This window comes from Salmo salar, chromosome 05 (assembly GCF_965601325.2).
Source record: "Salmo salar chromosome 05, fSalSal1, whole genome shotgun sequence".
Classification (NCBI taxonomy): Eukaryota; Metazoa; Chordata; class Actinopteri; order Salmoniformes; family Salmonidae; genus Salmo; species Salmo salar.
Genome location: NC_138295.1, coordinates 34,912,222 through 34,937,510, shown reverse-complemented (window position 1 = coordinate 34,937,510; position 25,289 = coordinate 34,912,222). Strand labels below are relative to the sequence as shown.

The following is a 25,289-nucleotide window of genomic DNA, read 5'->3' as shown; positions in this document are numbered from 1 at the left end:
CATTATTTCAAACAGCCATGACAAGCTGTTTAAAGGCACAGTCAACTTAGTGTGTGTAAACTTCTGACCCACTGGAATTGTGATACAGTGAAATAATCTGTCTGTAAACAATTGTTGGAAAAGTTACTTGTGTCATGCACAAAGTAGATGTCCTAACTGACTTGCCAAATCTATAGTTTGTTAACAAGAAATTTGTGGAGTGGTTGAAAAACGAGTTTTAATGACTCCAACCTAAGTGTATATAAACTGCGACTTCAGCTGTACATGTAGGCAAGGATTAGGAGAAAGTGACTGGTATCAGGATAAATAATAATATTTTTAGAAGGTAGTGCGTACGGCCCAGTACATCATTGGTGCCAAGCTTCCTAACATCAGAGGAAGCCCACCCCCTTTGTTTTTATACTGTAAAAACAAAGGGGGGGGGGGGGGGGGCTTCCTCCTCTTTTGTAAACTCTATTTCTTGAACTGCATTGCTGGTTAAGGGCTTGTAAGTAAGCATTTCACGGTAAGGTGTTGTATTCGGCGCATGTGACAAATAAAATTTGATTTGAAACAACAGAGGTAGTTACTCCTACACAGTTTGCCGTAAGCCATCATTGTCATGTAAACTGGATGAACAAGTTCAACTTGGTGATGGAGGCAGAGTATGTCACATTGATAAAAGATTTGTTCCGTACAGTCACATTTTTATCTGTGTTCCACACTCATAAGAGGAAGAATATGGAGAGTTTAGAAGAGGACAGAGAGGGCGAAAGACTGCACAAGTAAGAGAGAGAGAGAGATTGTGTGTGTGTGTGGCTAGGCACTTGTTTTGTAATTTGAGTTTTCCTGTTTTAAACCCTATCCTAAACCTCAACCCTAACCTTAACCACTCACAATTAATGCCTAAACTTAACCCTTATGCCTTAACTTAACCAAAATATCTGAAATAATGCCTAACTTAACCATCAAGGTTATTCTGAGTTGTTAAGGTTAGGGTTGAGGTTTAGGATAGGGGGTTAAAACAGGATAACTCAAAGCAAACGTACAGCAAAACATGCCAGGATTATAACAGCAACACACTTCATAATCTACAGACGGCACCACACGCCATATAGTCCTTAGTCCAAATTTCACATTTGGCCACTTTGTGTTGGCAAAGTCTAATGATGATTGTCATTAAGGTCCATTTCTGTGCGTTATATTTTAGTATGATATCCACGAATTGAAGGTAGCTAAATGTGTTTATCACTGGATTATGTGTTATGACCCCTATGCTGTTAGCTGGGCCAATAGGATTGAGGGTATGAAATGAAATGTAGTATTATCAGGGAAACAATCTTCTCAAACCTAAGGTGATTTGATATGTTATTAACTTCATAATCTAACACAAATGAAGGTATGAAACAATTTGAATGGTAATGACATCTCTATGGGCCCACCTTGGGGGGGGGTCAAAGGTCATACATGTATGAATTTTGGGGAACATCGAGCCAGAATGGGGAGTATTAGGATGTGCTCTATTATCTCATGGTACCCTAGATGATACCTACACCAAATTTCACACAGAACTAGGAGACCCATTGGGGAAGTTTCTGTTTGTTTGTTGCTACAGTATATAGAGTCATCGTAGATTCTGTCTATATTCATTCCTAGCATCCATTAACTTCAATGTGGAGGAACTGCATTGATTTTGCATGGTCATAACAAAATTAATAATTGGCGTAATAAGACCAATAATGGATTAAAATGTGTGTTACAATGAGGAAAACACAAAATGATGGTTCAAGTACGTCAGTTATATCTATTTAGCTAAATATTACCGGAATAGTGGTAAAATGTAATACATTTGAATTAGTTTCAAATGTATTACATTAAAACATTTACATGTATATGGAGCATTCACGGATGTCTATTGATTAAAATAGATATGCAATATTCTATAAATTGTGTAAACATTATTTACATTTTAGCAGACACCCTTATCTAGAGCGACTTACAATAGTGAGTGCATACATTTTCGTGCTCGTTCCCCGTGGGTATCAAACCCACAACCCTGCAATACTCGACCAACTGAGCTACATATTATAAAATGTGACATGAAATGAGCCACTACATTGCTCCCTATATGAAATCCCATAGGAATGCATTACATCCAGAGGTAAAGGTAATTTTATTAAATGTTTTCATAATGAGTCCACCAAACTTTTCATAAAGCTAGGGAAGTCTAAACAATGATGCATAGCTATTATTGATTTAACCATAGGGTACACAAATTATATTCTCCAATATGGCCGGCAACCAGTTCCATTGGTTTAAATTAGATTGGGCTGACATGGCCGCAACTCTTTCAAAAGTAGGTGGAATATTCCTAATGATAACAAAAAAGTATCATGAACTCAGCAAAAAAATAAACGTCCTCTCACTGTCAACTGCGTTTATTTTCAGCAAACTTAACATGTGTAAATATTTGTATGAACATAAGATTCAACAACTGAGACATAAACTGAACAAGTTCCACATACATGTGACTAACAGAAATGGAATAATGTGTCCCTGAACAAAGGGGGGTCAAAATCAAAAGTAACAGTCAGTATCTGGTGGGGCCACCAGCTGCGTTAAGTACTGCAGTGCATCTCCTCCTCATGGACTGCACCAGATTTGCCAGTTATTGCTGAGATGTTACCCAACTCTTCCACCAAGGCACCTGCAAGTTCCCGGACATTTCTGGGGGGAATGGCTCTAGCCCTCACCCTCTGATCCAACAGGTCCCAGACGTGCTCAATGGGATTGAGATCCGGGCTCTTCGCTGGCCATGGCAGAACACTGACATTCCTGTCTTGCAGGAAATCACACACAGAACGAGCAGTATGGCTGGTGGCATTGTCATGCTAGAGTGTCATGTCAGGATGAGCCTGCAGGAAGGGTACCACATGAGGGACGAGGATGTCTTCCCTGTAACGCACAGCGTTGAGATTGCCTGCAATGACAACAAGCTCAGTCCGATGATGCTATGACACACCGCCCCAGACCATGACGGACCCTCCACCTCCAAATCGATCCCCCTCCAGAGTACAGGCCTCAGTGTAACGCTCATTCCTTCGACGATAAATGTGAATCCGACCATCACCCATGGTGAGACAAAACCACGACTCGTCAGTGAAGAGCACTTTTTGCCAGTCCTGTCTGGTCCATCGATGGTGGGTTTGTGCCCATAGGCGACGTTGTTGCCGGTGATGTCTGGTGAGGACCTACCTTACAACAGGCCTACAAGCCCTCAGTCCAGCCTCTCTCAGCCTATTGCGGACATTCTGAGCACTGATGGAGGAATTGTGCGTTCCTGGTGTAACTCGGGCAGTTGTTGTTGCCATCCTGTACCTGTCCCGCAGGTGTGATGTTCAGATGTACTGATCCTGTGCAGGTGTTGTTACACGTGGTCTGCCACTGCGAGGGTGATCAGCTGTGCGTCCTGTCTCCCTGTAGCGCTGTCTTAAGCATCTCACAGTACGGACATTGCAATTCATTGCCCATGCCACATCTGCAGTCCTCATGCCTCCTTGCAGCATGCCTAAGGCACATTCACGCAGATGAGCAGGGACCCTGGGCATCATTCTTTTGGTGTTTTTCAGAATCAGTCTAAAGGCCTCTTTAGTGTCCTAAGTTTTCATAACTGTGACCTTAATTGCCTACCATCTGTAAGCTGTTAGTCTCTTAACGACCGTTCCACAGGTGCATGTTCATTAATTGTTTATGGTTCATTGAACAAGCATTTGAAACAGTGTTTAAACCCTTTACAATGAAGATCTGTGAAGTTATTTTTATTTTTACGAATTATCTGAGAAAGACAGGGTCCTGAAAAAGAGACGTTTCTTTTTTTGCTGAGTTTAGTTATGCAGAGAACACAACCAATTTAGACAGGTTTGCAATATATATATGACTTGTAAAATATTAGCATCATTGTTCCAGAAGTGTACCAAAAACACTATTCATTCAACTGTTTTTGGTCAGCATGCCAATTGCATGCACCCTCAAAACTTGAGACATCTGTGGCATTGTGTTGTTTGACAAAACTGAACATTTTAGAGTGGCCTTTTATTGTCCCCAGCACAAGGTGCACCTGTGTAATGATCATGTGGTTTAATCAGTTTCTTGATATGTCACACCTGTCAGGTGGATGGATTATCTTGACAAAGGATAAAATACTCACTAACAGGGATGTGAACAAATTTGTGCACAACATTTTTAGAGAAATATGCTTTTTGTGAGTATGGAACATTTCTGGGATATTTTATTTAGGCTCATGAAACATGGGACCAGCACTTTACATTGTGCATTCATATTTTTGTTCAGTGTGTATATATAAAAAAAATACTACAAAAATATATATATAATTTTTTTTTTTTTAATTACTAAGGTCCGGATCTCGGTGTCCTCATAGGTAATTATGACCATGATTCTGTTAGGATGGGATGGAGCTGGGATGGACACGGGAAAAAGGTTTTGGTTGTCTCTCTTGACAATAGTGCATAGGCCAGCAAGCCAAAGTAGCTCACAGCCAAAGGAGCTATTACCACTTCTCTCTCAGTTCTCAGTCCAGGAAAGTAAAGTCTATTAGAGCTTTCCCAGGCAGTGAATTCTTCCTCTGATCCCTGCCAGGATGGATTGTGAACTCAGTCAGTTAGTCTTGAATGAGCAAACAGTGCATTCCACAGGATCACCTCTGAGATGATTGCTTCTGTCTGAGTAGGATAGGTCTCGTCAATAGGTGTTTGGTTTCCAAGGGGATGTGGATCATTCTGTTCAACTGGCATGGCCACATCACAAAGAAAGTTGATCTACTAGTCTATAAGCAAGTCCTGTAGTCATAGGGATACTCACAAAGGGTGGTTTCTTGTAAGCTACTCAGTGACAGGATGGGCTGATCCCCCCCCCCCCCCCCGTTTTTATTTTACCTTTGTTTAACTGGGCAAGTCAGTGAAGAACAAATTCTTATTTACAATGACAGCCTAGGAACAGTGGGTTAACTGCCTTGTTCAGGGGCAGAACAACAGATTTTTACCTTGTCAGCTGACGGATTCAATCTAGCAACCTTTCAGTTACTGGCCCAATGCTCTAACAACTAGGCTACCTGCCACCCTTCACCCCGTTGATGCATACTATATAGCTTAGTATTTGTATTATATATTTTACAGTCTGTTTTGCTGACCTTTATCAAGGGTGTCAATAATTTAGTTATTTCTAACATTGTTGTTTCAATGATAAGTCAGTCTAGGTAAATCATTTCATCTGATGGCCAAAATTAACCAAATAGAATATTCCATTGTTGTTTGATATAGTCATTTTTAAAAACATATGTTGTATTTTACCCCCTTTTCTCCTCAATTTTGATATCTTGTCTCATCGCTGCAACTCCCCAACGGGTCAGGAGGCGAATGTTGAGTCATGCGTCCTCCAAAACATGACCCGCCAAACCGCACTTCTTAACACCCGCCCGCTTAACCTGGAAGCCAGCCGCACCAACATGTCAGAGGAAACACTGTTCAACTGACGATCAACGTCAGCCCACCACAGGGAGTTGCTAGAACACGATGAGCAAGTAAAGCCTGCCCGGCCAAACCCTCCCCTAACCCGGACGATGCTGGGCCAATTGTGCTCCGCCCTATGGGTCTCCCGATCACGGCCGGTTGTGATACAGTCCGGGATTGAACCCAGGTCTGTTATGATGCCCCTAGCACTGCAATACAGTGCCTTAGACCGCTGTGCCACTTGGGAGGCCCAATACAGTCATTTTCAATGGGCATGTGAACATTCCAACTTGTCTCAACATTCCTTAATCAGCCTGTGAACATTCTATTGCATATATCCCATAGAACAACACATAAAGATGTGAAGCTACTTTTTTGGAGAGGGAATCATATATCAATTTGATCATAGGAATGGGGAGAATAAGATAAGACTATTAAACCTTTGCCACCACAAAGTGGAGACATTTTTCCACTGGCGTAAAAGAGCAAGACATGCCATATCTCTGAATCCTGCAGTTACGGCCATTTCGGTAATTTGGAGGTTGAGTTGCATTTTTTATAAATAAACTCATGTCTTTCGGTGTGGCAATTTTTCTACAAGTTCAAAATAACTGATAATAGCCTGCCCTTGATTTAGTATAACTGTAAGGACAGCACTAAGCCATAAATGCATGAGTGAAAGAAGGTCCAGAACGTCTTGTAGAATTCTCCAATTAAACAGTTTATTAGTTAACCACAGTGTAATGTTTGACTGTAGTCCACACCAAAACAAACAGCTCTTTTTAATGTAAGAGTCAACAGCACAGCATCTCAAACTTGTCGGGACATAGAGAGAACAATAGCAATGCATTGCAATGAAACTGAACTGGCTCCACCAACCATAAGAACACAGAAACATTCCTGCCATTCCTGTAGTTGGCAAACAACAGGCTGACTGTCAGACTGCACCCGTGATACTTGAGTAACCCTCTCAATTGCATGGCCAACAACAACATAATGGAATGTCCATAAAAACAGGGCCAATACATTTACGAGGGTTTCTACAGTACTTACACATTATAAGAACTTTCTAGATACGTATGACAAGTCTTAATGCATTGTGACCACATCATAATGCATTTTACCATGTCTTAAGTAAAGTGTTAGCTGACATGGTCAGGAATGTACTGATCATGAAATGCCAACACAACACCATAGGCCTGCATGATATGAAACATGATACCATACAAAAGGAATGGCAAGAAGTCATGTGGTTTCTACAGTATGAAGGAGATAACACTGGGAAAAGAGAAACATTTACAGGGACTTTTTTTTAACAAGTTCAAGCTTTTTTTTTTTACTTACCTAGGGTGTTTTTGTTTCATTCCAACAGTTGTTCTTCGTTATATTTAGCAATGCATCTACCATAGAGCATGTTTTGAACTAGCTAAATAATGTTTTGTTTTAAATTAAGAGCAGTTGGTTACACTTCACATGGAAATGCTGTAAGACCCTGTCAAATAAAATGCAAATTAATATTCTTAAAATAAGCAAACAATATTATTTTTTACACTCATTACATAGTGTAAATAGAATTTTAACATACATAAAGTGAATGTGGCTCTTTAAATGAAGACAAGCAGGCATGGTTGGAGTCATTTGCAACCCTAGCAGTGATAATCCTACTCATAATGCTACTTTTCCAGCAGTGTGGACCATGGTGCAGAGTGCGGTTTACAGGCAACACTGAAGAAATGTAAGTCCTGATTGCAGTGAAGAACGTGTCTATTTAAGTTCTCAACCTATAACACAACTACAGGCCCCTATTAAAGCAAGCAAGATTTGGGGTGCTAAAGGGCTACTTGTCATAATAATGTTAACTTGTCTTGTTCTACTTCATTAGATGCCTGTGAACTCACACTGGACCCAAACACAGCTCACAGAAAGCTCATTCTGTTTGAGGGGAACAGAAAAGTGAGACGAGCGGAAGAGGAACAGCTGTATTTTGATCACCCAGAGAGATTTGAAAAATGGTCACAAGTGCTGTGTAGAGAGGGCCTGACTGGGCGCTGTTACTGGGAGGTAGAGTGGACTGGGCAAGAGATTCGTATAGGAGTGACATATAAAGGAATCTGCAGGAGAGGATTAGGGTATGAGTGTGGAATTGGACATAATGACATGTCCTGGAGTCTCAGTTGTTATGATGACTACTTCAACGCCAGGCACAACAAGGAGAACATTACTGTACCTGCCCCCTCCTCTCGCTCTCACAGAGTAGGAGTGTTTCTGGACTGGCCTGCCGGCACTCTGTCCTTCTACAGTGTCTCCTCTGACACACTGACCCACCTGCACACATTCCACAACAAATTCACCGAGCCCCTCTACCCAGGGTTTAGGATGTGGTATCGTGGATCTTCAGTTTCCCTGTGCAAGACAACTGCTGGGGAGGGCTGAACACCAGATGTTGTTAGGACCATCAGCATGTATGAATGCTTCTCTTTTTTAAGTGGGGGTTACAGGAAGAATACAACACAGACACAAAGACAGGCTCTGGCATACACTTATTAAGTGTAACTAGAGTTTATAGTGGTGATGAATGCCCTTGACTTCCATGTGAGGCTCTTGTAGATGTATCAGATGTATACATTTATCTTTACAGTGATTAGAAAATGTCAAGTGAACAATTTCCTTTATATTTCTGATGGCATGATGAATGAAAACATATTGAAAATGTTGTATGGCATGGAATCCTAACTGGTGGTAAATAAAAAGCATCGCTACAACATTTGGTATCAACTGTCTCATTTTCTATGTTCCGTCCTCAAAGTATAAGCTGTGTAACACTAGTGCAGTTTCCACACTGCCAAGCAGAGCTCAACTTTACCGCCCCAGCTAGTAAAGGCAGCCAGTAAACAAGGGGGGTGACCTCGCCCAACTCTAATATGTACTGTTGAACAGGTTAAAGAAGTTCAACCAAAGAATGCTAGGTGCAGTGACCTACGTCACATTAGAGAATTGTTCAGTACATTGGAAAAACAACCACTCTTCTACACCCATCAGAGGAACAAGATGGACAGTTCAGAGGACAGAGGGGAAGAAACACAGCACAAGTAAGACATTATTGTTTTTGTGTGTGTGTGTGTGTGTGTGTGTGTGTGTGTGTGTGTGTGTGTGTGTGTGTGTGTGTGTGTGTGTGTGTGTGTGTGTGTGTGTGTGTGTGTGTGTGTGTGTGTGTGTGTGTGATCTGAATATGTATGTCTACATTTTTACATGGGTGCATAGAAATTAAGCTTGTTGGGTTTAGAGTTATTTAGGAGTCTGAAAAGAATGAACAAATTAATTTCCTGGATCGTTGAAAACGCATTGGTGTAATATATTAGGGCGGCAGGTAGCCTAGTGGTTAAAGCGTTGGGCCAGTAACTGAAAGGTTGCTAGATCAAATCCCCGAGCTGACAAGATAAAAATCTGTCTTTCTGCCCCTGAACAAGGCAGTTAACCCACTGTTCCTAGGCCATCATTGTAAAAAAGAATTTGTTTTAAACTGACTTGCCTAGGAAAATATAACCATATGTATTTTACATGAAGGTGTAGGGGGATACAGTTGGTAGCCTTTGGGTAGGACATTTGACAAAGATCCCCATATTAGTTACACTGAAATGTCTCAATTATACTACATTTCACCTTTCTAAATCCACCCTGAATCCCCCCTTCTGATGGGATCAATATCCACATTTTTGTGGCTTTAAAACTATCCTTATCGCTACCTCATATAACCAATTCCAAAATTGATTACCAAATCCAAATTTGAATCATCTTTTGATCTCAAATGATCGTCTTTCTGCTTTGAGATACCATTTTCACCCTAGCACTGTTGCAACGCATTATACACTAGATATACAAAAGTATGTGGACACCCCTTCAAATTCAGTGGATTCGGCTATTTCAGATACTCCCGTTGCTGGCAGGTGTATAAAATCGAGCACACAGCTATGCAATCGCCATAGACAAACATTGGCAGTAGAATGGCCTTACTGAAGAGCTCAGTGACTTTCAATGTGGCACCGTCATAGTGTAGGATGCCACCTTTCCAACAAGTCAGTTCGTAAAATGTCTGCCCTGCTAAAGCTGCCCCCGTCAACTGTTAGTGCTGTAATTGTGAAGTGGCCAAAGACCTCTACTTTTGTCTCATCTGATCATAGCAAGCTCCAGGTGTTTACATTAGTTGGTTACTGTCATTAACGTTTTTGTTCTGGCAACCCCTCCAAAGAGCCTATAGGCATGGAGGTGGCATCTAATGGTAGATTAAAAGACTTGGTAACCCTAAAAGACTTGTTGACCCCAAGATGTTCTGTAATTCTCAACAATAAAAAATAAGCTAATCTACTGCATTTCTATACAATTTCAATACTCTATAACACAAAACCCCCCAAAATGTGTACATGACACACACAAACGCCTGTAACAGATTGACATTTTAAAATACATATTATTATGAATGTGTACCTGGAAGGGGGGAAATATGATAAATGATTCATCATAGCATCAGCTCCAGTCAGCCTACTGTGACGACCCTCCCACTCTGTCTGCTGTATTCTTTCTCTTTGCTCTTGTTTCCTTATTAGGATGTTGGTGGGCGGAGTTGGGAGGGTCGTCAGCTACATGGAAAACACCTGGGCCCGGGTGTGTCCCAGGATAAATAGACCTCTTCCACAGTAATTGTGGAGACTCTCTCCATGCAGACACCTTGGTTGAGTTCTGTTGTGGTAATTTTTTTTATTTTTTTTATTTTTTAAACATTTTTTTTTTGTAAATTTTATATATATATTTTTTTGGGCTTGTTTGCTTTGGCACTGTTCAACACCCTGCATTATTACATTCAGGCATGCAAAACACTCACTTACACTACTGATTACACACACCATTGTTCATTGTTCTTAGTTTACTTTATTTAATAAATATATATTTTGATATTCCTTGTCTCCACGTTGTCTCCCTTTTGTTGCGAACTCTGAGCCGGTTTGTAACACTACGCACATATAAAAAAATGTGGATACGAAAAGGAGACAGAAATATTCCTGACCTGTGCTGCACATGGGAAAATGTCAAGACGACTGTGAGCTGATCAAATCAAATTTTAACAAATCAAATTTTATTAGTCACATGCGCCTATTACAACAGGTGTAGACCTTACAGTGAAATGCTTACTTACAAGCCCCCAACCAACAATGCTGTTTAAAAAATACAAATAAGAATAAGAAATAAAAGTAGTAAATAGTTAAAGAGCAGCAGTAAAATAACAATAGCGAGACTACATACAGGGGGTACCGGTACAGAGTCAATGTGCGGGGGCACCGGTTAGTCGAGGTAATTGAGGTAATATGTACACTACCAGTCAAAAGTTTGAGAGAATGCCAAGAGTGTGCAAAGCTGTCATCAAGGCAAAGGGTGGCTATTTGAAGAATCTCAAATATAAAATATATTTTGATTTGTTTAACACTTTTTTGGTCACTACATGATTCCATATGTGCTATTTCATAGTTTTGATGTCTTCACTATTATTCTACAATGTAGAACATAGTAAAAATAAAGAAAGACCCTTAAATGAGTAGGTGTCCTAAAACTTTTGACCGGTAGTGTACATGTAGGTAGAGTTACTAAAGTGAATATGCTTAGATAATAACAGAGAGTAGCAGTGGCGTAAAAGAGAGGGGGGGCAAATAGTTTAATGGTCTGGGTAGTCATTTGATTAGATGTGCAGGAGTCTTATGGCTTGGGAGTAGAAGCTGTTTAGAAGCCTCTTGGACTTTGACTTGGCGCTCCGGTACCGCTTGCCGTGCGGTAGTAGAGAGAACAGTCTATGACTAGGGTGGCTGGAGTCTTTGACATTTTTTAGGGCCTTCCTCTGACACAGCCTTGTATAGAGGTCCTGGATGGCAGGAAGCTTGGCCCCAGTGATGTACTGGGCCATATGCACTACCCTCTGTAGTGCCTTGCGGTCGGAGGCCGAGCAGTTGCCATACCAGGCAGTGATACAATCAGTCAGGATTGGCAGATTGACTGGGAAATGGTATTTCATCTCAGAGATTGGCAGTAATGTGGTGTCGCCAGGCGGATTAGATAAGAGTGTGGCACAGCAGTAGTTTCACAGTCTCCCTAACACAAGTGGTTATGGATCAAATCTCACCCCACCTAGGACTTTTGTGCTGTATCTCTCCCTATAACCCCTTTCAAAATATCTAAATATATTGAAAGGGAAAACAGACAGCAACAGGGTAACATTTCCCCCTTTTTATCAAGCATGTAGTGTTCCAAACTTGTTTAGAAATGACTAAGTATTTTTAGTTACTGTTATATCTGTTGTGTTGAAGCCCAATCCACCAGGAGAGAACAGACTCACCTGTACCCAGCTGTACGTCCATGCAGAGTGATCGGTCTATGGATTTACCATTAAGATTTAGAGACTTCCCAACTGCTCAAAGGTAAGAATGTCTGTCAGCTCCTATAATCCACCCTCCATCTTCCCCACCCCCCACACCTAAACTTTGGAACTGATTTATTTATTATTATATTTTATTTCCCCTTTATTTAACTAGGTAGGCCAGTTGAGAACAAGTTCTCATTTACAACTGCGACCTGGCCAAGATAAAGCAAAGCAGTGTGACACAAACAACATAGTTACACATGGAATAAACTAAATGTACAGCCAATAACACAATAGAAAAGTCTATATACAGTGTGTGCAAATGAAGTAAGAATAGGGAGGTAAGGCAATAAATAGGACATAGTGGCGAAATAATTACAATTTAGCAATTAAACACTGGTGTGATAGATGTGCAGAAGATGAATGTGCAAGTAGAGATACTGGGGTGCAATGGAGCAAAAAACAATATGGGGATGAGGTAGTTGGGTGGGCTATTTACAGATGGGCTATCTACAGGTGCAATGATCTGTAAGCTGCTCTGACAGCTGATGCTTAAAGTTAGTGAGGGAGATATGAGTCTCCAGCTTCAGTGATTATTTTCAATTCGTTCCAGTCATTGGCAGCAGAGAACTGGAAGGAAAGGTAGCCAAATGAGGAGTTGGCTTTGGGGGTGACCAGTGAAATATAGCTGCTGGAACGTGTGCTACGGGTGGGTGCTGCTATGGTGACCAGTGAGCTGAGATAAGGTGGGGCTTTACCTAGCAAAGACTTATAGATGACCTGGAGCCAGTGGGTTTGGCGACAAATATGAAGCGAGGGCCAGCCAACGAGAGCATACAGGTCGCTGTGGTGGGTAGTATATGGGGCTTTGGTGACAAAATGGATGGCACTGTGATAGACTGCATCCAATTTAGAGTAGAGTGTTGGAGGCTATTTTGTAAATGACATTGCCGAAGTCAAGGATCGGTAGGATAGTCAGTTTTACGAGGGTATGTTTGGCAGCATGAGTGAAGGATGCTTTGTTGCGAAATAGGAAGCTGATTCTAGATTTCATTTTGGATTGGAGATGCTTAATGTGAGTCTGGAAGGAGAGTTTACAGTCTAACCAGATACCTAGGTATTTGTAGTTGTCCACATATTCTAAGTGAGAACCGTCCAGAGCAGTGATGCTAGATGGGCGGGCAGGTGCGGGCAGAGATCGGTTGAAGAGCATACATTTAGTTTTACTTGCATTTAAGAGCAGTTGGAGGCCATGGAAGGAGAGTTGTATGGCATTGAATCTCGTCTGAAGGTTAATTAACACAGCAAGAGCGACATCATTGATGTATACAGAGAAAAGAGTCGGCCCGAGAATTGAACCCTGTGGCACCCCCATAGAGACTGCCAGAGGTCCGGACAACAGGCCATCCGATTTGACAAACTGAACTCCGTCTGAGAAGTAGTTGGTGAACCAGGCGAGGCAGTCATTTGAGAAACCAAGGCTGTTGAGTCTGCCGATAAGTATGCAGTGACAGAGTCAAAAGACAGAGTCAAAAGCCTTGGTCAGGTCGATGAATACGGCTGCACAGTATTGCTTTAATCGATGGAGGTTATGATATCATTTAGGACCTTGAGCATGGCTGAGGTGCACCCATGACCAGCTCTGAAACCAGATTGCATAGCGGAGAAGGTACGGTGGGATTCAAAATGGTCGGGGATCTGTTTGTTAACTTGGCTTTCGAAGACCTTGTAAAGGTAGGGTTGGATAGATATAGGTCTGTAACAGTTTGGGTGTAGAGTGTCCCCCCCTTTGAAGAGGGGGATGACCACAGCTGCTTTCCAATATTTGGGAATCTCAGACAACACGAAAGAGAGGTTGAACAGGCTAGTAATAGGGGTTGCAACAATTTCGGCAGATAATTGTAGAAAGAAAGGGTCCAGATTGTCTAGCCCGGCTGATTTGTAGGGGTCCAGATTTTGCAGCTCTTTCAGAACATCAGCTATCTGGATTTGGGAGAAGGTGAAATGGGGGAGGCTTGGGCGAGTTGCTGTGGGGGGTGCAGTGCTGTTGACCGAGGTAGGGGTAGCCAGGTGGAAAGCATGGCCAGCCGTAGAAAAATGCTTATTGCAATTCTCAATTATAGTGGATTTATCGGTGGTGACAGAGTTTCCTATCCTCAGTGCAGTGGGCAGCTGGGAGGAGGTGCTCTTATCCTCCAGGGACTTTACAATGTCCCAGAACCTTTTTGAGTTTGTGTTGCAGGAAGCAAATTTCTGCTTGAAAAGCTAGCCTTGGCTTTTCTAACTGTGTATATTGGTTTCTAACTTCCCTGAAAAGTTGCATATCACGGGGGCTGTTCGATGCTAATGCAGAACGCCACAGGATGTTTTTGTGTTGGTTAAGGGCAGTCAGGTCTGGAGAGAACCAAGGGCTATATCTTCCAGGATACCCAGGCCAGGTCGATTAGAAAGGCCTGCTCGCTGAAGTGGTTCAGGGAGCGTTTGACAGTGATGAGTGGAGGTCGTTTGACCGCTGACCCATTACGGATGCAGGCAATGAGGCAGTGATCGCTGACATCTTGGTTGAAAACAGCAGAGGTGTATTTAGAGGGCAAGTTGGTTAGGATGATATCTATGAGGGTGCCCATGTTTACAGCTTTGGGGTGGTACCTGGTAGGTTCATTGATAATTTGTGTGAGATTTAGGGCATCAAGCTTAGATTGTAGGATGGCTGGGGTCTTAAGCATGTCCCAGTTTAGGTCACCTAGCAGCACGAGCTCTGAAGATAGATAGGGGGCAATCAGTTCACATATGGTGTCCAGAGCACAGCTGGGGGCAGAGGGTGGTCTATAGCAGGCGGCAACGGTGAGAGACTTGTTTTTAGAGAGGTGGATTTTTAAAAGTAGAAGTTCAAATTGTTTGGGTATAGACCTAGTTAGTAGGACAGAACTCTGCAGGCTATCTCTGCAGTAGATTGCAACACCGCCCCCTTTGGCCATTCTATCTTGTCTGAACATTTTGCAGTTAGGGATGGAGATTTCAGAGTTTTTGGTGGTCTTCCTAAGCCAGGATTCAGACAAGGCTTGGACATCCGGGTTGGCAGAGTGTGCTAAAGCAGTGAATAAAACAAACTGAGGCTTCTAATGTTAACATGCATGAAACCAAGGCTATTACGGTTACAGAAGTCATCAAAAGAGAGCGCCTGGGGAATAGGAGTGGAGCTAGGCACTGCAGGGCCTGGATTCACCTCTACATCGCCAGAGGAACAGAGGAGGAGTAGGATAAGGGTACGGCTAAAAGCTATGAGAATTGGTCGTCTAGGACATCCGGAACAGAGAGTAAAAGGAGCAGGTTTCTGGGTGCGATAAAATAGCTTCAAGGTATAATGTACAGACAAAGGTATGGTAGGATGTGAATACAGTGGAGGTAAACCTAGGCATTGAGTGATGATGAGAGAGATATTGTTTCTAGAAACATCATTGAAACCAGGTGATGTCATCGCATGTGTGAGTGGTGGAACTGAGAGGTTGGATAAGGTATAATGAGCAGGGCTAGAGGCTCTACAGTGAAATAAGCCAATAAACACTAACCAGAACAGCAATGGACAAGGTATATTGACATTAAGGAGATGCATGCTTAGCCAAGTGATCAAAATGGTCCAGTGAGTAGTGAGGTCGGTTGCGGTCATGGCGATTCAGACAGCTAGCCGGGCCATGGGTAGCAAGTTGGCAGAAGATGGTCTGTTATTAGCCACCTCGTGCATTTTTTCGTTGGTAGATTAGTGGGGTTCCGTGTGGTAGAGGGGACCAATCCAATTGGCAAAATAGTTATAGTTATGGTGGCCCAAGAAAATTGGCCGATAGACCTATTCAGATAGCAGCCGATAAGACAGCTAATGATTAGCTGACCGCAGATGGGCGTTCAGGTTACGTCGCGATGGAGGGGCCAGTTGGATAACTCCCTCGGGCAGATAACGTCGGTAGTCCAGTCGTGAAGGCCTGATGGGGTTCCGCATCAGCAGTAAAACGGGTCCGGATAGGTGATTGTAGCCCAGGAGTGGCTGATGAAACTCTTCAGCTGGCTAGCTCCGGAATAATTCATGTTAGCTCCGGGACCGACGTTAGCCAATAGTCACTCGGATAGCAGCTAGCTAGCTGCAAGATCCAGGTGTAAATGTCCAGAGCTTGCGGTAGAAATCCGGGGATATGGAGAGAAAATAGGTCCGGTATGCTCTGGTCTGAGTCGCGTTGTACAAAACTGCCGATAGATTTTCGAGCTAAGGGATAGCTGATGACCGCCAACCGTGGTTAACTGAATTCTAACGTTAGCTAGTGAACTGGCTAACTTCTGGCTAACTTCTGGCTAGCTTCTGTTTTGGATTTCAGATTTGAGGTAAATAATACTTTTTTTTTTTTTTATTGGTGAGGTGGGTTGCAGGAGAGTGTTTTGAAGTTGAGTTTTTAGAAAAAAATATGTAAAAAGATATGTGAAGAAAAGATGTAAATATAAATATACACTGGACACGACAAGACGAGGACAAAGGACATTAGAGAGAGGCATAAAGCAATCACAGGTGTTGATCAGGAGAGCTAAGACAACAATGGGTAAATGGCTATGAATGGGCAGAGCAGGTCTGTTAGGTACATACAGGACCTGAGTTCAAGGCTGGGGCCGACAGGTAAACAAAATGAGGTACTGTGTTATTGAAACAGTCCAGGAGGCATCAGCTGTATAGCTGAGTGATCATAGGGTCAAAAGAGCAGCAATACGTGAGTCAGGGTGCTGTTTGGTAGTCACTACTATGCTAGGCGAGCAGGAGACACAGCGTTCAGAAAAGCTAGCGGGCCGGGGCTAGTAGATGGTTCTTCATTGAGACCATATCGGGCGATCACGTCGGCATTCCAGTCGTGATGGATCGGCGGGGCTCCGTGTCGACAGTAAAGGGTCCAGGCCAATTTATGACTCCTCTGTGTCTATGGAATCACAAAGCACACAACTTGGATACTTTTTATCTGAACAAATTGTTGCTGTTGATATTATCCTAATGGTATGAATTAGAGATTAATGATCAAGTATTTCCTCTAGAAAGTTACTCTCTCTTATTTATTGTAATTTTTTAATATTTTTTTGTATTTATCATTAGAAATGTCATGGGTGTCTGTTTACAACGTCAGGTTGTAATATTCTGTATTGTTTTTACCATTGAAAGCATATGTGCATGACACACACAATCCATTGGTCTGTATGTTAAAAACAATTGGTCAGATTCATGCAACTCATGTAACCTAGCATATTAGGTTATTTTGGTGTTTACAAACTCCGTTGGTCAGTGCAACATGTACTCACAATCTATTGATTGGTCTTTCTACAACTGATTAACCAATCACACTCAGCAAATCACCAGGGAGTTCCATTTGAATCCATTTTCCCATTCACTGTGTTGGTGGTGCTCATAAAATTGAGTAGTAGCAGCGCACCCACTCTGGAAATGTGATGTACTTGTTGTAAAAAGATATCTTTAAAAATTAACAAACTCAAAATGGGTACTTTGTTTCATGAATAAATTAATGTGAATTTTTGTATTTCAGAATGTAGGCATACTCCATATATTATGGTAAATACTGTATTGTGTCTTTTTGGAGTCCCTTTTATTGTGAATAAGAATATGTTTCTAACCACTTCTACGTTAATGTGGATGATACCAGGATTATGGATAATGCTTAATGAATCATGAATAATGATGAGTTAGAGAGTTACAGAAAAAAAATGCTAACCTCCCTGTTAGTGTAATGGTGAGAGGTTGGCATGTCTGGTGTGATATTTGTGCGTCTGTAACTTTCTCACTCATCATTATTCAAGATTAATTCAGGACTATTTTAATACTCATTTAAGTGAATTTGACCCAATACTTTTGGTCCCCTAAAATGGGGGGACTGTGTACAAAAAGTGCTGTAATTGTGAAACGGTTCACCATATATGGTTGAAAATACCCTCAAATTAAAGATGACAGCCTAGACATTAACTTCATAGTCTTTGTATAATTTCAAATCATAAGTGCTGGAGCACAGAGCCAAAACAACAACAACAAATTGTCGCTGTTCCAATACTTTTGGAGCTCACTGTATTTGGTGAAATTATTCATTTTGTGTGTGGTTTCCTTGAAACCAGGGTGGCTCAACTTACCCCTTTGGCTCAATTTGCTCCAATCTCCCCTGCACCTAGTTTCATTGAAATTAATTGGCGCGTATCACGCTCTTTGTGTCTGGTGTAGTTTGTAAAAATGAATGTAATGTTTTTCTCCCAGAGACCAACAGGACAGATTAGAGTCAGAGATTCCCAGTTATCAGAGTCATCAAACAGACCTGTCCTTCATATTTAAGGTGAGTTGGCTTCTTTCTTTGTACACACTTTGGTGGTTCCCACTCCTGTAACCTCTGATATTAAATCCTGGTTGGGAGTTGTCGTGACGTGACTATCATTAATGTGATGACTGCTATTCATCGAATAATTACCTACTACGTTTAATTATTACTCGATTAAATTAATCATGTAACAATTGACTCATTAGGAATTTGGGGCGCCACACAAAAGTTTATTTAATGAGTTACCGTTTCCCAAATTAACTCAAGAATATATTGATTTCATACCAGTCATCAATTAATCATTCCCTCATATCAGTCTCATTCCGAATGTCGTTGACTTCATGAATCTGCACTAACCCTAACCTAAGTGATGAATCTAGATACAAATGTAAGTTTATTTACTAACCTACGAAATAATCACACAGAAATACATAAACACACACACGGGATTGGTTATTGATTATTAACATAATGCAATGAAAATATCCCCTAGTGGACTAACCCAATATGATGGCTTGTTACACAATGGAAAGGGGTGGGGACAGATAAAGAGCTGGAGAGACAAAGAGAGTGGATTTATTGTACATACATTTGGAAACTGCGCTCACCGTAAATAGGAATATTTAGTACCGTAACAACCGCTCATTCGGATTAGAAATGCAACATATATTTACACGTAGATGTCTTTCTCTGTCATCTCTCTGTTGAAACCACTTCGGTCCGTCTATGGGAAGTAGTTCGATGCAAGTCTCTGGTTGTCCACCAGAGGTCACAATGTTCTTCTTAGTTGTAGGCTTCTTTTGTTCTGGAGTGTTCTTCAGAGGTGTACCACACGGTGGTGAGAGGGACCTGTTCTTCCCTCCCGTCTTGGGTCAATTGTCCTAGACTACTTTACATGCAGAGCTGCAGATGGTGCATGTTTTGGTTTAGTCTTCACCTTCGTCACGAGTTTCAGAGGGTCTTACCATTTTCTGGTCTTGTAGTTTTAACCATTTCAACGTGTGGACCACATCCTCACGTTCTCTGGTCTTGTAGAGATTCAACCATTTGTAAGGGTCAGTTCACACCATCCGTCTGCTTGGTCTGTATTTAAATTATCAGTGGGTCCTTATAAGCACTCTGGCCTGAAAGGCGGTTCCATCATGTTGACACAAACTCTGACCTCATTAGGAGCGTGGCTTAGTTAGTGTGTAACAGACATGAAAAAACATTATTTCATTAGAAGACTAAAATCACGTTCCTATCTTTTCAAAATTAGTTTAATCGTTCTTCATATTGTATTAACATCCTATAGGTTGGGAACTTTACAGCTAGAATGTGTTTAATTCCTAAGTTACAGTATTTCCGTTATACAGTCTTTCTTCCAATACTAATGACATCACAAAATAGACATTAATTTTCCATATATTTGAGGATGCCCGTGTTTACGGATTTAGGGTTGTACCTGGTAGGTTTGTGTGCGATTGCGGGCATCTAGCTTAGATTGTAGGACGGGCGAGGTGTTAAGAATAGACATTCATATTTCCATTCAATCTGTCATAATTCCCAACATTCGGGATGTTGAAATATATTGTCCCAGTGTTCATTGTTTGATGTTAGAAGTTTTGGCAGGAGTCTCTCTGTGTAACAAATGATTTTTAACTTCTCACTACTGCAGGGCAAGAGAGAGAAAGTTTACGATCGGCGTTAAATCATAAAATCGTCCCAACTGTTATTGTGTTTCCAACATGTTTTTTCCAACACACATCACGTGATTCCAAGTTTACCACCAAGATAATATTTATATCAAATAACATAGTTACATTTCATTTGCTCTGTTAAACCTACCCTTTGGAATGACTTTGATAGCAACAGTGAATCTATTAAATAGAGATTTTTCAACAGTCATTCTCAGGATAGAACATTGATTATAGTCAGTGACAAATATCAAAGGGGCTTGGTTCAAAACGCTGGATGGGAGACCGAAGGAATAGCTGTAGATAGATCAACTCTCCAGTAGGAGGTGCTGCCCAGCCTTTAGTTTTTTTCTTATAGTGAATATTACGTTGAAGATCTGATGTTGTTCCAACGGTACAAATTCACCATATTTTACGTTTGTCTATGTTAAAAGTTGGTTACCATGATGACATAACCCTCAAAACAGGTTGATTACTTTGAAAAGAAATCTGATGTATTTTGAACATAGATTTCACGTCACAATACATCAACAAATTACGTTGAAACAACGTTGATTTAACCAGTTTATGCCCAGTGGGTTTGTTCATGTTTTATCCATGCTCCCATACTGCAGAATGCTCCTGAGGAAGTCTATTGCTGGTGGGGTTCATTTAAAAAATGTAATAATAATCCGGACACTTCTATAACATAGAGATTTGGTTAAAAAAAAGCATTGTCCTTTGAATTCTTTTTTGAAAATGATTTTGGGTCATTTTGGATGCTGATTTCAAATGTATGCCTAACATCCTTCCCCAAAGGACCTTTCTATGGATTTAATTTGAGGGAGATCCAAAACATCCAAATTATATATTTTTGAACAAATTCAAATGGAATGCCCCAATATTTAAAACAGTTATTGTCTTCTCTTTTCTATTTAATAATTCTGGCAATTTTGGCCAACTTTTCTCACTGTTTTGTTTTGCATAGCGAAAATATCACCCTTAGTGTTGGTTATAATAAAAAATTATTGTCTGTTTCAGTCGCTTGAAGACAACATCATCACTTTTGTGAAGAGAGAACTGAAGAGATTCAAGAACATTTTGAGTCCAGATCTTCCAGAATGCATTGAGAATCAGGAGGAGGATGAAGAAGTAGTGGATGCCAAAGAAGTGAGGCAGGACAGCAGTGCCAGAGAGGGGGCTCTGAAGATCACACTGCAAATTCTGAGGAACATGGACCAGCAGGAGCTCGCTGACACACTGGAGAAAAGTAAGGGTTCTCTGATAGTCTTTACAATCTTTTATGTCCACCAAAGAGTGACTCAGAGATTTCTCTCTTATTCACATTTTCTTAAACCTAGGAAAATTTGAGCAATCAAAGGTTTTTATTTTTCATTAGACCAGGGCCTCATTTTCAATGGTGCCCTGAGGACATCAAATAACATATAAAACTTCAAAATACAAGATACAACAACAAGACACAATAACAAGTACATTATATTAGATCATCACAAACATCACAGGTATCATAAACAAATTATTAAAGTCAATCAATAAAACAATTGCACACCTCGATTAAGTAATTTAACATCAGGGTTTTACACTGTGCTAGTGACACCAGGGAATCCAAATGTAATTCATTTAGTAAGTGATTTGAAAAATGTCGAGCATTTAAACTAAAAGCGGATTCACCTAGATTGGCAGAGACCCGAGGAATCTCAAGAGTTAACCAACCCTGTGAACAGGCTTGGGCTCTCATGTTTTTATACTATAACAACAAAATGAGGAAAGTCGGGAGCTTGTATAGTAGAGCTTTGTAAACAAAAAGGGAGTAATGAAATGATCTCCAGGACATTAATGGGAACCAGTCAACCTTTTGATCAGGGGCAGACTGGAACAAGAATTCATCCCTGGTATTGTATCCACACCAGCCCACACCACTGCTGTCACTCTGTGCTTCCTGTCTGTGCTTCCTGTCTGTCTGTCTGTCTGTCTGTCTGTCTGTCTGTCTGTCTGTCTGTCTGTCTGTCTGTCTGTCTGTCTGTCTGTCTGTCTGTCTGTCTGTCTGTCTGTCTGTCTGTCTGTCTGTCTGTCTGTCTGTCTGTCTGTCTGTCTGTCTGTCTGTCTGTCTGTCTGTCTGTCTGTCGAAACCGTATACCTTATAAAAGCCAAGCTAACGACTTAGGGCTCTTCAATCAGAACCGCTTTAGCCTACATCCACATAGTGGTTGTTTTGGCAGTCGGAGATGGAACTGTCTTAGAGCTGTCAAATCCACACGCTGCTCCTAGCATTATACCTAAAGCGGACACTGCCATTGGCTGCACGGAGTTGCATTAAGAGAAATTCCATGCAACCTTGTTTACGATTTCAAACACTGGAATTTGAGATGTTAATCATGTTTTGTTTATTGATTTTCAATTTGAGCGTCATTACTTCTATATAGCCTACACTTTCTCGTTCTGAACTTCTAACGTGAGTGGGAGGGGTGTGGTTTTTTGACAAAGATCAAGAGTAGCTGCTCACCAATTTGACAGCTCAAACGCAATTACACCTCCGATATTGCCAAAACATCAGCTATGCGGCTATTGCCGGTTAACAATTGATCTGACTGAATCTAGTCCTTAGGTTATATTGCAAATGAGTGCCTGTCATATGTGTGCCCCTGAATCAACACCTACCCTTTTAATTCTATAACAGGGCTCCAGACTATCATGTTTTGCTGGTGTCACTGGTGCCACTTAATTTTACAGTTGGTGGCACCAGCCCAAATAACAAGTAATCATCTTATAAACTCATTCATGGTGCTTTTTTAAGAAGTATAATAAATAGATTACTTAGGTATTCAAGAAATACATTGTTTCATCTAACACGTCCAAGCAGGTATGGAATGATTCAAGATGTTTTGATGCAACCTAATCCAGTGATTGTCATGAATTTTGGGTTCACAATTAGACTATAGTTGCTCTATTTTACTGTCAAAGTAGGACTCTAGAATGTTTTTTTTCCATGGAAATGTTTTTTTTATAGAGATGAATTGCATACATCTTTATTTGCACTACCTAATATAATAGTCTAATTAATTTGGGGTTCAACACCTGAAGAAGTGGAAACTAAAAACACATGAACTAGATTGCTAAATATAATAACCACTGCTAGTAGCCATGTATTAATCTAACAGTACATTTTATGTCCTAAATGTTGCAGTTTTATGTTGCAGTTGTAGGCTACTATCCATAAGACCTATAGGCCTATGCCCTCTCAATGGCCGGTGCCCTGTTCGAGCTCGCACCACTCCATATTGCAACGCCATATCATTTATCTTAGTTGTAAAATAGTTGCTATTGAGCTCAAGATTGAGTTGATAAAGAAATAATTATGCCCACAGAAAGCTGAGACCCTCCTCTCTGACAGGGACAAGGGGATAATGCTTGTTATGCGTTTAGAATGGATTTTTCTCCTGCTCATCACAGCAGCAGGACACAGGGACAGGGCAGACACTTTCATTACAGGAATCATGAGGATAATGCACTTAACTGTTAGACCAAATTTTGGTTTTAGCTGTTGAAAAATATGAAGCTTTGATCGAGGTGACAATGTAGAATGTGCTCTTTCTACATTTATAGGCACCCTTTAAACGATCCATGATCTTGGCTGTCTAACTGATGACTGTGGCCGTTGACTTCTGATTAGCCGAAGGATCATTATAGATAAGTATAACAGAGAAATTGCGCAGAAATCTAAAAAATATAATTTTATCAGGCCCATGGGCCGCCGGTCATGTCACCATTTTCATTGTTTTATTTTTATGTAAAAAAGTATATATTTTTGTGTGTCAATTTTGACCAGCCCATCCACCAAAAAATGGTCTAGCCCATTTGGCAATTTCCAGAATTGCCAGATGGTCAATCCGCCCCTGCTTTTGATACAGGATGCAGTGATGCTTATTACAACTATCACCTGTGATAAAGTGAAGGGCGCTATGGTAGACGGCATCCAAAGGTTTAAGAGTAGTGGCTACTGCACTCCAATAAACGGTGTCACTGTAGTCAAGAACTGGCAGGAAAGTTAAATGTACAATCTTCCTCATGCTGTTCAGGGAGAGGCATGATCTAGTTCTATAAAAGATGCCCACTTTAAATCTCAGCTTCTTAACTAGCTCTGTATTGTTTTTAAATTGCAAATTATTATCAATCCAAAAGCGCAGATATTTACTGTATAGGTGGGAATCTGCTCAGTGAAAGAACCATCCAATGCATAAATGTGTAAGCCATCTGAAATATTTCTATGAGAACAAGGACTTTCTGCAAGGCAACAATATCAGATTGCAACTCCAACATAGCCTTGTCAGCCTGGTCGAGGTTCATTTTAGACAACTTCTGAATGAGTAGAGGATGGTCAACAGTACCAAAGGTCGTGGATATGTCTATAAATATAGCAGCACAGTGATTACTATGATCTAAGCAATTTAATATATCATTTTAGACAAGCGTAGCTGCTGATATGGTGCTATGTCCAGGTCTAAAACCAGACTGCTACACATTAAGAATATAATTTGAAGTTTAAAAAGTTCTTAGCTGAGAGTTTTCCAGTGATTCTAATATTTTTGAAAGGCAAGATTGTTGTGTGGTCCCTGCAGCGTACGATCTCAAATACGTTATTGGAACAGTAGCAACAGAACATATGGTGCAACAAGCGCGTCTAAACACCATTGTTGTCTGAACAGCATCTAAATATATTTTTGTACTGATGGAAAATAAAGGTCTCAAACTTTATTCCTTAACTTGACCTTTTAATGTAAAAGATAAATGCAAACTTTATCATCCAAGCATCACATGGAACACATCCACAGCCAAACTTATTCCATAAACCAGTCTAAATAACAGGTTGCACTGACAAAAAACAAAACATAAGCTAGATTAGTTTACAATGTACCACATCTCTGGTGAGCACAAGAGACTAATATAATGTTGTTTAGAAAAGAAATGCGTGTCAACTAAGCTAACAACAGCTAAATTCTTTATGATGGCAGCAGCATTTGTTTACGTTTGACAAGCAAAAACTCTCTAATCCCAGAATGCCATTCACTATAAGACGCAAATAAACAAAGTCTAAGATGGCTGTGCTCATTCCCTGAAAAATATGAATTTAGTTTAGCCACTTTTCAGCATAATACAAATTGATATACTTGTTACAGTGTTAACAAGAACCGGAGCACATGACTTGACAAGTCATTTACCGTTATTAACAAAATCACAAAACAAATCAAACGTTTTCAGTTCACAGATCATGACATCAAATACAAGCCTACTTCCTAGTCTAACCGTAACGTTAAAGCTAAACAGGGATGAAACCATTTTAGGGAGGTTTGGGAGGGGGTTCATTTCATTT

The 25,289-nt window shown here is 40.8% G+C and overlaps 2 protein-coding genes across 2 annotated transcripts; both read left to right on the top strand.

Annotated features, from left to right (window-relative positions):
* The first annotated feature begins 612 nt into the window (after positions 1-612).
* LOC106604804 (stonustoxin subunit beta) lies at positions 613-8,266 on the top strand. The gene is made up of 3 exons (XM_014199847.2): positions 613-764; positions 7,190-7,239; positions 7,387-8,266. The coding sequence occupies exons 1-3, from the start codon at positions 613-615 to the stop codon at positions 7,935-7,937; spliced, it is 753 nt and encodes a 250-aa protein (XP_014055322.2). The 3' UTR covers positions 7,938-8,266.
* Positions 8,267-8,405: 139 nt separating this feature from the next.
* On the top strand, positions 8,406-25,268 carry LOC145850520 (uncharacterized). Its single transcript, XM_082975168.1, has 6 exons — positions 8,406-8,593; positions 10,106-10,246; positions 11,852-11,962; positions 18,188-18,263; positions 20,942-21,170; positions 23,525-25,268. Exons 3-6 carry the CDS (start codon positions 11,901-11,903, stop codon positions 23,533-23,535), a joined length of 378 nt encoding a protein of 125 aa, XP_082831294.1. The 5' UTR covers positions 8,406-8,593; positions 10,106-10,246; positions 11,852-11,900; the 3' UTR covers positions 23,536-25,268.
* Positions 25,269-25,289: the final 21 nt, after the last annotated feature.